At 51.2% G+C, this 17,016-nt stretch overlaps 6 protein-coding genes across 6 annotated transcripts; 5 read left to right on the plus strand and 1 right to left on the minus strand.

Annotated features, from left to right (window-relative positions):
- Window positions 1-1,051: 1,051 nt before the first annotated feature.
- Window positions 1,052-2,264, plus strand: Z520_11463 (uncharacterized protein; the record flags this gene model as incomplete). Its single annotated transcript, XM_016781952.1, has 3 exons — window positions 1,052-1,382; window positions 1,463-1,645; window positions 1,708-2,264. 3 exons carry the CDS (start codon window positions 1,052-1,054, stop codon window positions 2,262-2,264), a joined length of 1,071 nt encoding a protein of 356 aa, XP_016626923.1.
- A 370-nt stretch (window positions 2,265-2,634) lies between these two features.
- Z520_11464 (uncharacterized protein) lies at window positions 2,635-6,210 on the plus strand (the record flags this gene model as incomplete). Its single annotated transcript, XM_016781953.1, has 5 exons — window positions 2,635-4,033; window positions 4,107-4,183; window positions 4,256-4,939; window positions 4,994-5,665; window positions 5,731-6,210. 5 exons carry the CDS (start codon window positions 2,635-2,637, stop codon window positions 6,208-6,210), a joined length of 3,312 nt encoding a protein of 1,103 aa, XP_016626924.1.
- A 763-nt stretch (window positions 6,211-6,973) lies between these two features.
- Z520_11465 (uncharacterized protein) lies at window positions 6,974-9,513 on the plus strand (the record flags this gene model as incomplete). The annotated part of the gene is made up of 7 exons (XM_016781954.1): window positions 6,974-7,216; window positions 7,273-7,355; window positions 7,415-8,250; window positions 8,302-8,431; window positions 8,485-8,637; window positions 8,694-8,819; window positions 8,877-9,513. The coding sequence occupies 7 exons, from the start codon at window positions 6,974-6,976 to the stop codon at window positions 9,511-9,513; spliced, it is 2,208 nt and encodes a 735-aa protein (XP_016626925.1).
- A 669-nt stretch (window positions 9,514-10,182) lies between these two features.
- Window positions 10,183-11,829, plus strand: Z520_11466 (uncharacterized protein; the record flags this gene model as incomplete). The annotated part of the gene is made up of 1 exon (XM_016781955.1): window positions 10,183-11,829. One exon carries the CDS (start codon window positions 10,183-10,185, stop codon window positions 11,827-11,829), a length of 1,647 nt encoding a protein of 548 aa, XP_016626926.1.
- Window positions 11,830-12,886: 1,057 nt separating this feature from the next.
- Window positions 12,887-14,655, minus strand: Z520_11467 (uncharacterized protein; the record flags this gene model as incomplete). The annotated part of the gene is made up of 5 exons (XM_016781956.1): window positions 12,887-13,052; window positions 13,105-13,271; window positions 13,330-13,390; window positions 13,455-14,509; window positions 14,563-14,655. 5 exons carry the CDS (start codon window positions 14,653-14,655, stop codon window positions 12,887-12,889), a joined length of 1,542 nt encoding a protein of 513 aa, XP_016626927.1.
- A 572-nt stretch (window positions 14,656-15,227) lies between these two features.
- Window positions 15,228-16,951, plus strand: Z520_11468 (uncharacterized protein; the record flags this gene model as incomplete). The annotated part of the gene is made up of 4 exons (XM_016781957.1): window positions 15,228-15,598; window positions 15,654-16,146; window positions 16,203-16,624; window positions 16,678-16,951. The coding sequence occupies 4 exons, from the start codon at window positions 15,228-15,230 to the stop codon at window positions 16,949-16,951; spliced, it is 1,560 nt and encodes a 519-aa protein (XP_016626928.1).
- Between the last annotated feature and the right edge of the window lie 65 nt (window positions 16,952-17,016).

The following is a 17,016-nucleotide window of genomic DNA, read 5'->3' on the forward strand; positions in this document are numbered from 1 at the left end:
ACGGTGTCTTCCCTTGACTCTCATACTACATTCAACTTGAAGAGTTTATGACCTTCCTCAGAATTGAGTCATTATGTAGCCATGCACACGGCGGTTTTCGCTCCCCAAATGCAAGTCTATTGTCACTGGCTCAAGGATGCTTTCAGTCTGAGTGGCCTGTTAGACGAAACGAAGCACACGATGTGGTTCTCAACCTCAGACTCCACTCTTCCTCGCACCGACCGCGACAGGCTCCACGCTTCAGGAACCACGTGAAGGCGTTAAGGGACGGATTTGCTCTAAGGAACTAGGATCGAGCGGCGAATGAATGCCGTGCAAGAGATCTCGAACTAAATCTGGGGCGATTGGGCCTGGACCTTGGGCAGGCAGTAAAGATTTGACAGGGCTTTTCGCTGCTGACAGTCTCGAACTCTTCTCGAGCCAAGACACCTTACTATGTCATACCACGAGGACTTTAAAGCCTTTTCTGCAAGTTATGGTCGTGGAACTATCCAAGTCGAGTGTCTCTTGCAACTGGGGTCGACCGATTATTCTTACAAGTGCTCGAACGCAGTGGAAAACACTGTGGTGGGACCTGCCTCTTATCTCCTTAGACTACACTGAAGATATGGTCTTTTAGGAAGCAAATGTGGACCGAGCACGCCACGACGAATGTGACAGATGAACCGAGGGCGAACATCTACTCTCCGCCTACTGTGGCCCCCTCATTCTCCAAGCCTCGTCGTCGTCAGTGGAGATTTCCCCGCAACTCGCGGAGATCAGTTGCCGAATCCTCTAAGTGGGTGTTACTCTTCATTTGCCGATCTGGATATGCTAGAGGCACACCACGGTCTAAGCTCAATATCAGTCGGGTGAAATCAATGCAAATCAGAGCCAGCTGATGTTGTTGCACGCGCACTTACACCCAAATACGGAAAGCCGAACTTCATCAGGACAGCCCGCTGACATTTGCTGGTAACTCGTCTATCATTCTAATACACGGCATAGGTAAACGCACCATCGATAGTTTTCTTCTTGGGAACATTACGCAACTGGGAGATTCGTGCCAAAGATGGCTGTCACGACAATGAGGGCGGCCCGTTATCATCCTGTTTGTCAGCGTCGCCCGTCCCAGACCGGCACTAACATATCCCAGGAAACGAATAATTGTACGATAGACGAGATCCCAATTCCAAGCATCAGCGAGAATGAGATGCTGGTCAAAATCGCCTCAGCAAGTCTGTGTCATTCGGATCTGATGCTGTTTGAGGGTTCAATCCCCGCCACAGAGCCAGTCGTGATGGGACACGAGGGCGTGGGCTATGTGGAGAAACTGGGAGCAAATGTCAAAGGCTTCAAGCCCGGTGACGGCATTGGCTTTCTCTACATCAAAGGGGTTTGCTGTAAGCTTGACGGAGACTGCCTGCTTCACCCGCCGCCACACCCCCCTGAATGCCCGGACGTTCTGCTAACGCTCCCATAGTTGAGTGTGAAGGGTGCATGGTGCACAATCTCAACTGCAAATTGGGTACCGCTAGGCTTCAGGGCTTCCAGTCTGACGGCTTCTTCGCTGAATACGCTGCTGTGGACTATCGCAACGCCATAATCCTCCCGGAAAATCTTCCTATGGAGACCTCAGCACCATATTTCTGTGCTGGCATTACAGGTGACTTGGCTCTGCCCTCTATCATCTCTGGACCAATCACAAATACTGATAAACCCCGATAGCCTTTCACGGGGTCGACTCTTGCGATCTCAAGACTGGTCAATGGATGGCGATTGTGGGCTGCGGGGGTCTTGGACAAATGGGTATTCGATTCGCTAAAGCTATGGGTCTGAACGTCGTGGGTCTCGATATCAATGATGAAGTCCTTACGGCTGCAAGGGAAAATGGAGCAGATGTCATCATCAACAGCAGAGACGCAGACTTTGAGAAGAAGGTCCGGGAAGCTACAGGTGGTGGGGCGGACGCTGCTGTTGTCTTCAGTGCTGCCCAAGCCGCCTACGATAGCGCGACCAAAATCCTACGCATGGGCGGTATCCTGATGGTTATTGGACTTCCCTCGAAGCCACTCCAATTCTCTTCTTTTGACCTGATGAGGAAGCTTTTCCAGATCAGAAGTGAGAGTACGGGCCCTCCGCAGCAGATGCCACGAGCGATGGAATTCATTTCAAAGCACAACATCAAGCCGAAAGTTGAGCTATATAAGCTGGACCAGATTCACGAGATGATGGATTTGATGAAGAGTGGCAAGTCAAAGTCTAGAATGGCGGTAGTCTTTTAAGAATTATATGGATACCCATGTGGGTGATTTCTTGCAGATCTACAGAGACTGTCTCTATGGCATGTTTACTACAGACGTGTTTGTACGCGAAGGTATATTTAGACTCCGTAAAACGGACAAGGCCTCCCGAAGGACCTTAGAACCCTGTTGCGAGGTTGTCATTTGCTGAACCGTGGAGATTCTGATGCGAAAGCTTCAAAACCCTGTCATTCCCCCAGCTTTGGACCTAGAACGGTGAACATTCGCCGGTCCGCCAGCCCCGCAGTCTAACAGGCAAGATAGATCTTCTGTTGAATAACGCAGGCTTCATAACCCGTCTAGCCTCTCATTCTGGCAACTTTAACGGGTTTGACGTGTCATAGATAACAGCATGTTGGTCAACAATGTTTCTGAGGCGGAAGGACCGAATCTCAGCATCCCCATTCCCATTCTTCACGACCTAATAGTCTCCTCTGTCGCTCAACATGGAGACAAAGTGGCGATGGTGTGTAAACACCAGCCTGCCGACCTGTTCCCAGCGGTAAACATGCATGATAATTCCAGGATCAAACATACAGAGAAGTCTCATCTTCAATGGACTCATTCCCAGCTGCAATACGGAGCCGACCTTCTCGCCCATGCGTTGTTGAAGCAGGGGCTGCAACCCGGCTCGCCGATTGCTGTGCTACTCAGTGGAAGAGTCGAGTTCCACATGCTTTTGCGTGCAGCAGTCAAACTGAAATGTCCATTCACGCCTCTCAATCTGAGAGCACCCCAAAATGCCAAAGAGATCAGGCATATGTTGACATTGTCAGAGGCCAAGGCTGTTATTGTGGAGGACGACTCGATCGCGGCCAGACTTGAACAGACTGTACCAGACTTGATGCAGCAGATGCAGGTGAAGGCCATGGCGGGACCAAAGTCGGCGATCGAATCGTACTTGTCACTCAACGAAATCGTGTCCAGTGCTGCCGAAGACGATAGCTTCCCGGAGACACAGCGGACCCTCGACCAACTTGATCGTTGTTTGGATGATGTTGTATTCATCTGGTTCACTTCAGGCACAACAGCACTTCCTAAGGCAGCGCCACACACCAACAAATCACTCACTTGCAACGTGAGGTCCTGGGGAGAAGCATTCAAACTCGAACACACGCGCCGATGGCTCCAGATCCTCCCGATGAACTCGATCGTCGGCAGCTCGTGGACACTGGCCTATCTCATACCAGGAGGTAGTGTCACCCATGTCAACTACAACTTTGACGTTCAGTCCATTGCCACCGCAATTCAAGAAGGAGAATACACCGACGTACTCGCGGTGCCGTCCATGATAGATCTCTTGTCCTCTTCCTCGATATTGACCCAGTCTTCCGTCAAAGGCATTGATCACATCATTGTGGGTGGGAGCAAGATATTACGGTCTCATGTCGAAAAGTCTTTTGGCGTCTTAAAATGCAGGCACTTCAGTCCCTTCTTTGGTATGACCGAGGGTACTTCTGTTTGCTCGGAGACACTACACTCTGTCCCAGAGAGTCTGGATGATCCAATTTATGCCGGTTATGCCAACCCTGGAAGCAAGATCAGGATCTGTGCACCCGACCGCATCGAGCCACTCCCCAGAGGTGTGCCCGGCGAGATAGTGCAGGGTGGCTTGCAGAAAATTGAAAGTTATCTGGGAGGTCAAGGCAAAGATAACTTTTTCACTGACAACGAAGAAACTTGGTACAGATGCGGCGACCAAGCAATCATGCTGCCGAATGGGAGAATTGCAATCGTCGGAAGGTATAAAGGTATGTTTCACATCTCTGGATTAGGCGGACTCGCTAGGCGGGACTTAGGGCTAATAGGATCTATCGTGCGCAGACATGATCATCAGGGGTGGCATGAACATAGCTTCTGCAGCTGTTGAAGCCATAATATCTGAAGGCACGGGTATAGATGTGAGTAATCAAGGCTTTCCATGCTCTCGTGGGATGGGACTCCCCAATGTTCCCATGGTAACAATGCTATAGTCTCAGGTGATCGGCATCCCGGACGAAGTCGCTGGTGAGGTTCCAATTGCAGTGATCAAATATGCGGGAGGAGATCAAGATATCGCCATCAAAATTCAGAGATGCGTTCTAGATAAAATGGGTCCTGCGTATGCGATAGAGCAAGTGGTCAACTTGCATGCGCTTGGATTGGAAGACTGGCCAAAAACTAGCTCGGGGAAGGTCCTGAAGCGAGAGTTGCGACTGATGTTTGAGAACTCGCTTCTGTCAGCAGGCCCAGAGCAGACCGACACGCCACGGAACGGAGAATACCAGAGGATCCAAACGCAGACGGACGAAGCCCGGCTGCAGGACCTTCTGCTCAAACGCGTCCAACAGCAAGGAATCCTGGTCTCGAGCATTGACGAAAACTTCCACGACATTGGCATGGATAGTCTGCTTGCAATGAGACTAAAGAATGCTATCGATCGAGACGTCGAATTGGGCGGGCACTCAAAGCTAGCCCCGGAGGATATCTTTCAATATGGCACTGTCCGGCGCCTTGCCGCCCACTTGATGGTGAATCAACATGGCAGCAGGGCTTCAACGGGTGCCTCGTCCCATTTTGACGCAATTGTTGATGAAATGGATTCCATGGTCGGGAAATACGGAGAGTTCCGTATGCACAGGGTCTCGGAGGGTGTTGTTGCTCACAAGCAAACAGTGGTAAGAATGCATGTTGTTTTGTGATCTGTTGCTGCATACTAACAATCACCCCAGCTCCTGACAGGGGGTACTGGCTCTCTAGGTGCTCACATCCTTGCCCTGCTGGTCGACCGGGATGATGTTGCTACAATTTATTGTCCAGTGAGAGGGCGTGAACCAGCAAAGCGACTAGAAGAATCTCTCAGCAGGCGGTTGATTGGGACACCGCAATACCCTGAAAAGGTCAAGCTTATCAGCATCGAGCCAGGAAAGCCCTGGCTCGACTCCGATGCAGCCATGAAAGAAGCTCTACTCGACAACCTTACCGTCATCATTCATGCTGCATGGCCCGTTAACTTCCACCTGCCCCTATCATCGTTCCGCCCTCATCTTCGTGATCTGCAAAAGCTGATTCAACTGTCTTTGGATGTGCGATTATCCAAGCCCGCTCGAATGATGTTCTGTTCCTCAATGGGTGTTGCGCTGAGCACGCGAGGGCAAAAGCGGATTGCAGAAGAACCCATCATGGACTTTCGACAAGGTTTGAGCAGCGGATACACTCAATCCAAGGTTGTTGCAGAATACATTGTGCAAAGGGCAGTTGAAGACTTCGGTGCATTAGCCAGCAATCTGCGAATTGGCCAGATTGTGGGAGACACCAAGCATGGCATCTGGAACGACCAGGAGGCCATTCCCCTGATGATACGCTCTGCTTTGAGTATACGGACGTTGCCCGCCCTGGACATGGTAGGTGGAATAAAACTAGCTGTGACTGATCTTCTACGCACTCTTCTGACTTTGAATGAATCTAGAAATGCTCGTGGATCCCTGTCGACACTCTGGCGAGAGCCGTCATTGAGATTGCAACAATGCCGGACCACCAGCAGCCACCAAGACTCGTCTACAATATGTGTAGCAAGCTCACGTTCTCCTGGACATCAGACTTGTTGCCGGCACTTGCAGACGCAGGGCTCGATTTCAAGACTGTACCATTTTCTGAATGGACTGCAAGCCTGAGAGAATACAGCGCAACAAACGGGTTGGAGGTGGCAAGCATAAATTGTCCAGCCATCAAATTAATCGATTTCTGGGAAAAGTCTTATGGTGGCAAAGAGAAGCAGCACGACGGCGGCCTACAATTCGACACCCGTGAAGCACAAGCTGTTAGCAAAAGTATGGCGACGGCTCCTGACGTGATCAAAAGTGGCTTGATTAAGGTCATGCTGGATTCATGGATGAAAAACTGGGGTGGCCACGTCAATGCCACGTCCGTGAACGGGCAGCAACATTGAGATCGACGGACGGATTCTCCGCCTGCAAAGACCCAGGTGCCTGTAGACTCGCCCACCTACATAGCTGCTTCCACGATGACTAAGTACCTGCGTCGAATTCGAAGCCAGTGGCCGTGTCTGGTCAAGCATGGCCCGCGCTCATTGTTTGATCTCAGTCTAAGAGGTCTGAGTGGGGGAAGACAAAGTTCAGCCCGCCTGGACTTAGCAGGACACAGTGCTCAGGTGCTCGGTGAATGATCTCCGGTAGAGTGCAAGACTGCCGCTCTTCCGTGGCATCAACCAAGCAAAATTCGCCTCACGCCTGCTGTATGTTTTCACTCTCTGGCCCAACGTGCCTAGATAGACTGAATCATCGTCGGTGATCACAGCAAGAGTGCTCGTTGCTAGTGAAAACCAGACATGGCTACAAGGAGATTGACAGGAGCTGGTCAAGGGAGGCGGGGGGTGGGGGTGTAGACCCCTGAACCCTTCTGGTCTTGTACCCCACCCACAGGCACCCACTTCTAACACTGGGTGGGCGAATAGTGATCGAGGACTTTACCAACCCATTACTAGACCATGCTCTCCGCAACCAAGACCCCGGTTTCTCCGCGATTTTTGCTCGCGAGGTGGCCGAGGGCGAGACGAACCATCTGAGGGGCGAGCAGGCATTCCTCTTCTGTTCCTCTCAGCGCAGGTTTTACCGTTCTTCTTGATGCTGGCAGCCGCTGTGGTAGAGCAATCAGTTCACACTGAAGCTGACAATCTTACCGACTCGCTCATAATGCTTACAAGTCCGTTTGCCTCAAGCTGTTCGTCCTTCGCAGCTGAGCTTCCAGAAGACGCAACCAAGAATCCACTCACGACTCCGCAGTCGGTCCCAGCAGATGGAGAGAACACGTATGTCGAGGATCCTCCTTTGCGAAAACCAGGAGGCACGAAGCGACGATTATCGTCGGCGCCGCAGCCCCAGACGAGAAGCTCCAAGACCTTAGCATGTCTCAACTGCCGGCCCAGGAAGATCAAGGTCTGTGGTTGAAGCCCGGAAGTCTTGAGAGGATGCGGTCCTGACACCGGTAACAGTGCGAACGCGTTGGGGGTACCTGTGAGAGATGCCGGACATTAGACATCCCTTGCAGATTGCCAGAACGCGATGAGAGACGGGTGTGAGTTGTTATCCGCAGCCGCGATTCAGGTCTCATCAGAGATTGACTCGAAGCCATAGACGCTATTCAAAGGACTATATCATCCAGCTCCAGGACCAGATTGCTGAGCTGCGAAGCACTGTGGCAACTATGCAAGCGGCATACACGCAGCCGAAGTCCCCATCGCAACCGCTGCATTGGCCGGCGGCAGTATCGGGTTCGCCATCGCAATTGCAAGCGCAGATTCAACCACCATCACAACCACCATTGCAGCTTCAAGGTTCCGACTCTTTAGGCTCTCCCACATTGATGACGGACGACTCCAGCGCCATTGGAGAAAGACCCAGCAAAGGAACTCCCGAGTCGGAACCGGGCGAGAGCCTTATTAGCCGACTGTGTGAGGCCCAAGGACGACTCAACAGCAAGGATGATGGCCAGCTACGATATTTCGGGCCCACTTCCAGCCTGCATCTGACGGAGAGCGTCACCTCGATCTTTAAATATTGCAGTGACGTCTCAAAATTCGGAGCGGACATCGAGAAGGACGTCCCCTGGGCTATGCAACAATATCTTCTTGATCTGTATTGGAAATATCAGCACAACATCCTCCACATTATTCACAAAGAAGCTTTCCTCGCGGGGATGCAGACGCAGCAGGGTCCATACTTCAGCCGTTGTCTCCTTCTGTGTCTCCTGGCTTCTGCTGCTCGGATCTCAGTAAGCCCAGAGATTAGAGCCTTGTCTGTACCGGCCGATGACGACGAAACTGGCGAGAAGCCGATATTGACCAGACAAGCCGAGGAGGCTTTGGAAGAAGAGCTGTTGAGCCCGGGACTGACGACGATACAATCATTGATGCTGCTAAGTATCATCGACTGCTGTCAATCGAACGACTCGCGGGGATGGATGCGGTCAGGTACTCTACGCCCGTCTCGGTCCCTGCGTATTGTAATTAACCTGCGACTAGGAAATGCTTGTCGACTGGCGTTTGACCTTGGCCTTCATGAGAATTGGTCCCGGATACCCAATACCAAGCTCTCCCCCCTCGACTTCGAAGTCAGACAGGTCATCCTGTGGGGTTGCGTTGGTTTTGATAGGTACGTCGCTTGAACATGGACTTGAAAGCAGAAGCTGATGATTCAATATTCAGACTCTGGGCGCTCTATCTCGGGCGGCCACCTGTCATTAAGTTGAGTGACGTTTCCATTGACCGCCCGCATAGAAATGCTCCGACATGGGACATGAAGATGTTTGCAGCTTGGGCCGAACTGCTCGAGCTTTCGGGTCACATCAGCGAGAAACTGTTTGTGTTCTGGGTCGGCCGTTCTGTGGAATTGGTCTGCTGACAAACTTGCTCAGAAATACCAATACCTGCTTTCAAGATCAAATCGATTTCTTCACAGAGGCGCTGCAAAGATGGGATGCTAGTCTCGATCACAGCCTGACTTTTTTTCCGAATGCACCTCCAGGCGTTTATCTTCTTCGGTGAGCTGTTGTAACCTTCTGTATCAAGCTTCGACACAGCTTACAATAGATCTCCAGAATCCAATATTCGGCTTTGACGATCCTTGTGAACAGGCATAACGCGGGATACGGCAATCTGGAGAAGCGGCATTGTCAGAACTCGAACAGGTCGCGTCGGATCTGTCTTGAGCACGCTTTTACAATCTCCAACCTAGTTCTCAACTACGCGACTCATCACGGGGAAGCCAATACAATGCTAGGCTCTACCTTGTACAATATTACCATGGCCGCCACCATCTTCCTCGCCGAGATTAATGAAAGAAACCGACAGGAGGTATCCGACGAAACTGCTGCTTTGGCAACATGTCTGAAAGCCATGAAAGAGATGGAGAGTGCGGAAATTGTGGCCCGAAACCTTCGCAAGATCCTGCAGACCATCATGCGTGTGACTCGAGTCTGTGATGTGCCCAATTATGGCGAGCATATCGACACCTCGACCGGATGGCAACAATCAAGGCCAGGCGCAGAGCTCAGTGGCACTGAAGCAACAGTTGCTGCACTTCCCGCCAAGCGAAGAGACAACCACTGTCATGACAGCGACACTGACTTTACCTTTCTGAACTTCGATACATCGGCGTTTGATGGTGTTTTTCAGCTGCCGTTTGACGAAGCCTTGCTAGACCCGTCTTCCGTGACCGCCTTTTTAGCATCGTGAACAGGGCTTTAGATAGACCAATTAAATCCGATTGCCACCATACGTTGCCCTAAATCCTCGATATCCCCAGCATGACATGAATCTTCTGAATCACCTGTCGAGGTGACTACCTAAAATGGTAGTCGAGATGCTCTAATCCTCTCAGCTTGACTCAGAATCTCGGTATGAGACATAGAAGTCCAGCGGCCGCTTTCGCCGCATTCCACTTGGCAGATGATTGCCAGATGGACCCTGTATTGAAAAAGTTGGAGAGGCGATCAATACCACGGCAGCGTATTCTGAGTCAAGGAAAGGACTTGCAATTTCGGTGAGCATACGATGGCCCTGGCTTTTTGCCTCCAGATGACCTCGGTTAAGTCCAGCCAGCATGCGGAGACACTCGCCTGGATACGGACGGTGAATGGACTCCGAACGAGACACACCCAAGCAGACCACATTCGGAGAATACACTCCCCAAGATTTATGGTTGGGAGTTCAGGGGTCCAGAATGCCACAGGCCCGTGAAAGTCGCGAGTGGCTATATAATAGCCAGAGGACCTGGAAATTTCCTTCCGAGGCTGAGTATCTTTCTAGGACGACGAGAATCTTGCTTTTAGTTACGCATTACCTGCTTCACTCGCAGGAGATAACCTTTTTTTCTGTCCCGCGCGCTTCATATTTACTACAGCCATGGGATCACTAGCAACAGACTCGAGTCGCCGGGATGCGATCGTGATTGGTGCTGGCTTCTCCGGCATCTACCAACTCCACAAACTCAAGGAGGCTGGTTTCAACGCTCATCTATACGAAGCAGGATCCGGGCCAGGAGGTATTTGGTATTGGAACTGCTACCCTGGTGCACGGGTCGACACCCCGGTGCCGACATACCAACTGACATCGGACGACAGCTGGACTGGATGGAACTGGTCCCAGCGTTTTCCAGACTGGTCCGAGTTGCGGACGTATTTCCAGCATCTCATCAAAGTCTGGGATCTCACCGACCTGATCACTTTCAATACTCGTGTCCAGAGCATGCACTGGGACGATCAAGCGCATGAATGGCGACTTTCCCTGGAAAGTTCAAACACTGGTGAAGAGAGTGAGGCTATCGCTCGCAGCGTTGTCGTATGCACCGGCTTCGGGTCGAAACCCTATATCCCCAAATTCGAGGGGATCGAGAAATTCAAAGGAGAACTGTACCACACTGGTTTGTGGCCTCAAACAGGTGTCAACATGGAGGGAAAGCGTGTTGCAATCATCGGAACAGGCGCAAGTGGAGTCCAGCTGATTCAAGAGGCGGCCAAAGAGGCAAAGCATCTTACTGTCTTCCAGCGAACACCCAACACGGCCTTACCCATGAGGAATGATCTGTACGACAAGAACATGAACGATGAATGGAAAAAGACGTTCCAGCACACCAAGGATATGATTCTCAAGACTTATGCTGGCTTCGACTACGAATTCGACCCACAGTCTGCTCTCAAGGTATCACCCGAAGTCAAGGCTGAGTTCTATAAGAATCTCCTGTCGAGCGGCGGCCTACACTTCTGGCTTGGGACGTACTCGGATGTTCTCTTTGACCAAGGGGCCAACGACGAGGCGTACGAAGTCTGGAGGCAGAGCGTATTGCCCCGGATCAAAGACCCTCGTAACCAGGAGATTTTAGCACCGAAAAAGGCTCCACATCCCTTCGGTACCAAACGAATCAGTCTTGAAAAGGGCTACTTTGAGGCTTTCAACCAAGACAATGTGGACCTGGTCAGCCTTGTGGACAACCCAATCACAGAAGTCACTGAGAACAGTATCAAGACGGCAGATGGTACAGTCGTCGAGGTCGACATGATCTGCGCGGCGACAGGGTTCGACAGCGTCACGGGTGGGATCACGGCGATTGAGATTCGAGGCGTTGACCCCAAGCAAACAATCAAAGATAAATGGATGAGCGGGACTTATACACTATTCGGCATGACGGTTTCGGGCTTCCCAAACATGTACATGATGTATGGACCACAGGCACCCACTGCATTCGCCACTGGACCGTCCTCAGCCGAGTGTCAAGGAGACTGGATCACTTCCTCTCTGATATACCAGCGGGACAACAACATCACAAAGTTCGAAGCCACCAAGGAGGCCGAGCAGGAATGGCGCAATCACACTCTCGAGATGGGCGAGAAGGGCCTGTTCACCAAGGCCAAGAGCTGGTACTATGGCGACAACATTCCCGGCAAGCCTCGCGAGGCGTTGAACTACATGGCAGGGCTTCCGACATACCGGAAAAAGATTTGGGAGTCGGCCAATAACAATTACAAGGGATTTGAATTGTCTTCATCTGCATAAAGGACCAGTGTTTTGGCAGTTACGGGTGTCAGCAAAGTGGATCGCTTCGTTGTGCTGTATTCAGTCAGGTTCGTAGTCAAATCAAATGGATTTGTTCTGCCTTAGCAATTACCTGAGTGTGAGTCTCGTGCACATTCTGACCGCAGTCATCCCAACAATGCTATCATCGGGTGAGACTCAAGGTCATAGAAATGTGTACGGGCAGATCCCGCGATCGTCCTCTAAGGATCGAAGGTCTGTACGCAGAGCTCCTCGCCCTGCGCCCACAGCTTTTCGCCAGTCCACTGCCCTCGTAATTTTGGCATCCGGTCCAGTACACCCCTCTATACTTGCTTGTTTCTTCATCTTCCACTGTTACCCTGATATCTGGGTCAAGGGCGCACGTTAGCGTGGCTGAGCGTCTTGGCGGAGACTTTGGGCTCGTCGAGGCCCAGCTCGTACAACTTCTCAAACAGCCATTTCAACGGCTATTCGCCAAAATACCTATTCAGTATGGTACCGGTGGCGCCTGGGTGGGCGACCAAGGAGAGAATGTGGTACTTATTATACAGCCGCATGTCGAACCCGGCTCGGAACAGCGCATTGGCGGTCTTCGATTGGCCATAGGTCGGGAGTGGATGGTAGGTCTCCTCTGGATCCGTGTATGCCAACGGGAAAAGGCTCCGGATCATCTCAATATCAAGACACTTACTTTGGAAGAGCTGGAGGCGAAATGGTGAAGTTGGGTCTGAAACTCAGTGTGCGACTTTGCACAGTTGAGAAAAGATCACAACCCGTCTACATTACTAACGAGACTGCATCTCCATTTTCAACGTGATTCGGCGATTCGTGATGGTTCCGTCGGTATGCTCAAATTGGAAAGTTGCTCAACTCGAGCTTGGTTTCATCCAGCGATATATCATAATGCAGAAATCTTCTCGGTCTGGCTATGACCGAATTCCTCCTTCCCGTGCGGTCTTCACTATCTCCTTATCACCGAGCTGCACTCTCGACGACATCCCGATGAGATTCAGCCTCGAGTCGCTGCGTCCCTCTCCGTCGTCTTATTCTAGGCGCTTTAATCTCTTTGTACTGGTTTCAGTCTTATTTGAAGTGGTCCTTTGCTCCACAACGAAAAAACCTTCTGTTCAGAAAGCCAAGCGCCGCCGTCATCTCTCAGAAGCTCTAAGTCGAAATTCCAGATCAGCGTTGCTAATATCATTCGCATCTCCAAAATCGCAAGGCTGGAAGCCATTCGTCAGCGCAACTCCTCAACCGAAAAACAACAGCCCTTACTTTTTCCCTATACAGTTTCGCGGACCGGTCGAAAACGGTTGGAAGACAGCGTGATTGTCATTTTTAAATTGTTCTCCTCCGAGCCAACGTTCGGGAAGAAACTTGTCTGGCTCATGAAAGTACTCTTTGCAGTGGTTCGTGGCATATTGGGAAACGTACACGGAAGTCTGAAAGCCCAGTTAATAGCGCAATATCTGGAACGAACAAGACGGGAACAAAACTCACTCCTTCAGGGATGAAGATTCCTGAGATGACGTCTCCACCCTTTGGCACGATTCGTCCGAACCTGAGAGGTTGGCGGAAGCGTCAGTAAAGACTCGCTCGGTAGGCGTATACCATAAGTCGCTTACCCAGTTGGAACCGGCGGGTAGATCCGAAGTGTCTCATTCAACACGGCGAGCATATACTGCAGCCGGGAATTTATTGTGGTGATACTGATCTCGTCGATATGGGAGAAACTCGATCGGACTTCTTTCGTCAAGCATTTGTAAACTTCGGGATGGGACAAGATCAGGTAGACTGCTGCAGACAACGTAGTCGCAGTAGTCTCACTGCCTGCAACGATAAATATCTGTGCACAACTTTGGATCTCGGCTAGAGAAAGAGCATTTGTTCGAAGTGCATCGGCCGCGGAAGTCATAAAATCGTCCCTTTGGGTTTCCATGGCCAGTCGTCGTTCCACTTTATGAATGTTGAAGTTCATCAAGGTCTCCCTTTGCAAGAGCACCTCCTTTGGCACAAAGTAACCCATGAAATGCTTGAGCCAAGGGATCCGGAGCTGAGCATCATTAAAGGCCATGGCATAGAAAGCAGCAAATGTCAGAGCAACGATCGGGTCATAGGTTGAATTCTCCAGACAGCCATAAGGTTCACCGTACGTCAGGTCAGCAATAGCGTCAAAGGTGGCGAAATTGAACCATGAGACGATATCAACTACCCCCTTGGTTGGTGAATCGACCTGTTGCCGTAGTCGCTGCACCAGCAGATCGGAGTATTTCCGGAGGATGGGCTCCTGCAGACGGAGAGAGTTTTCAGAAAAAGCGTGAGAGAACACGCGCCGTTGGCGCCCGTGGTCCTTTGCCAAAGCCATCACCAGCCCCCTTTCGCCACTCAGGGGTGGGGGGAAAAAGTGCATATCTTTCTCATATCCGTCCTTAAGTCCCTGCCTGAACCCGTAGATTGCTTTCCAGCTGTCCATGGTGACGAAAGAAACTTGGTTTGGTGCCACCCTTACCACTGGGCCATATTTCTTGTGCAGTCTGTTGATCTCCCGCACGGCGTTGCCCTGGAGGATGGTCTTGGTGTAAGGGATCTCGCTGAAGGCGGTCCATTTTGGACCCGGGATACGTCGTAGTGGATGGAAATATACGTTGTAAATACCCTTAACGAGAAAGGGTAGAACAATCTGATCAGAAAAACATTAATGAGGTATCAAGGATGAATGGGGGAGCCGGCTACCAGACAAAAGCCCGTTGCGAAGAGGACCAGCAAGGCTTGAGGCGCCAGAACATCCGACAGGGAGAAGCGAAGAACCTCTTGTGCCAGCACCATGATTGGGTGCCTCTCGTTGTCTACCCAGCAACAAGGTTCAGTGGCTTTTTCGCGGAATAGTGCGCGAACCCTGCCCTCGAATCTGGCTTTATACTTTATACCTCTTTGACAATGTACCGTCGTTGAAAATCGGCAATTCGGGTCTCGCAAACGTCTAGGCACGTAGCAGGTGCGTAGAATGTCTCCCCCCTTCCCAAGAAGGAGATTATCTCAGGAGCGAACAGAACATCCCTTTGACAGCCACACTCCGGATCTCTCTCTTGATACTTTCGGAAACGGAAGTCTTCTTGTCGTGCGCCCGCAATGAGCGGACCGTTCATACGCCGGGCCATTCTCGGAATAGTCACTGGATGGAGCCCGTGCGTATACAATGTGAATCTGATTATAGAGAGCGAGCTGATTGCATGCGCCTCCCCATGATGTATCTTAAGGCTGATATCTCCACGTTGAGCACGAGGCAGGAGAGATGCCAACAAACTGACAGGCTCGGAAAGGTCGTATGTGCTATACTTCTGCCCGGTGTTACGTTTTCACATCGACCCTATTATCAGTTTAATTGCTTTGACGCGAAAATGCTTTCCCCTGATAGGAACAACGCAACCCCCAGAGAGAAGATCTCTGCAAGAAACTGGCTGATCTTTGCGACACTCTGTTTCGGTGCCATCGCTGGGGCGATGTCCAACGGCATTATCAGCACGACTCTGGGCCAGCCGTCTTTTCTCGAATATTTCGGCTTCCTCAACCTCACGGGGACCAATACTAGCCTCATTGGAGCCACTCTCGGGGTCTTTTATGCCGGTTGCCTCTTTGGTCTTCACTGCCAGGACTACGTGTCGGACAAATATGGCCGTCGGATGTCACTCGCCGTTGCGTCCGCTACGTCGATTGTGTCTGGGGGCTTGATCGCGGGGAGTGTGCACATTGCAATGTTTCTCGTCTTTAGGTATGAGGGACATCCTTGCTTTACTCTTTGCTTCGCTAAGTGGACGTCCGAACAGGTTCCTCGCAGGGTTTGGAGCCTCGATGTTCGTTGCCGCAACGCCTCTGCTCATGTCGGAGCTGTCCACACCTCGTCACCGAGGACTAATGGTAGGTATGTTTGGCGTGGGACTGTCATTTGGCTATTCTGTTGCCTCTTGGTTCGGGGTGGCCTTCTACTATCTTCCTGCCTCTGGTGCCCAATGGCGAATCCCTTACGCTTTAACAACCGTCCCGTCCATTCTGACACTTATTCTTCTTCCCTGGATCCCGGAGTCTCCAAGATGGCTTATTATGGTTGATCACCTTGATGAAGCATTACGAATTATTCGCAGCCTCCACGGAAGCAGCAGAGATCCGCAGCTGGACTCGTTCGCCAACGCCGAATTCGAGCAGATGAAGACTCAAATTGCTTTTGAGCGCCAGCATAAGGTCACTTGGGTTGAGTTTTTGACTTCCAAGCGCTATAGAAGCAGAGTTTGGACAGCTGCTCTGACATTTATGGCCAGTCAGGTAAGGCAAGATCCCTTCAATTGGTACATACGTGCTGGTCGCTGACCGCCTCTTAGTCCGCCGGCATTCTCGTGGTCATTAACTATAGCACCGCAATCACCAAGAACCTTGGATTTGGACCAGCCGCGCAGTTGTCTATCACATCCGCCTATCTCTCCTCCGGTCTCGTGGCCGTCTGCATCGGAGCTCTCATTGTCGATCATCTGGGAAGAGTGAGATCCATTATCATTGGCACTTTGCTTCAGGTCACGCTTCTTGCCTGCCTCACAGGTATCATTGCGAAATACGCTGGAAGCTCCAACAAAGCAGCAAACTCAGCAGCCATTGCACTCTTTTTCCTCTACTTTCTATCTTATGGCACCTTCGTTGAGGGGCAGATCTACACATATTGTAACGAGCTGTTCCCCAGTCATCTCCGAGCCAAGGGTGTCACTTGGGGCCTTTCCTGGTTGTATCTGTTTGCCATCCCATTCACCACGTAAGTTGAAAAGCAGCTTTGTTGAGATATTGTCTGTCTGTTAACGTCATCAGTGGCGCGTTGTATGCGTTCGAGACCGTTGGCTGGAGGTACTACTTGGTCTTTATTGTTGTCCCCCTTGTAGTTGTCGCTGCACTGAGATTTCTGGCCAAGGAAACAAAGGGGAAAACTCTGGAGGAAATTGGTGCACTTTTTGGGGATGAGCTTGTCGTCAGAAATCTTGACGATCAGCTACAGACTGACAAGGTTGCCGGCACCGAAAGTGTTCATGTCGAGAAGATCTATCCAACAGTCTCGGAACAGGATGAGGCGGCCAAGACATTCTAGAATGTACCTCGAAGGTGCCGCATTGGTTGGAAGTTCATAAAGCTTCGTTTTGCTGAGCGAGAAAC

The sequence above is a fragment of the Fonsecaea multimorphosa genome (assembly GCF_000836435.1).
Source record: "Fonsecaea multimorphosa CBS 102226 unplaced genomic scaffold supercont1.39, whole genome shotgun sequence".
Lineage (NCBI taxonomy): Eukaryota > Fungi > Ascomycota > Eurotiomycetes > Chaetothyriales > Herpotrichiellaceae > Fonsecaea > Fonsecaea multimorphosa.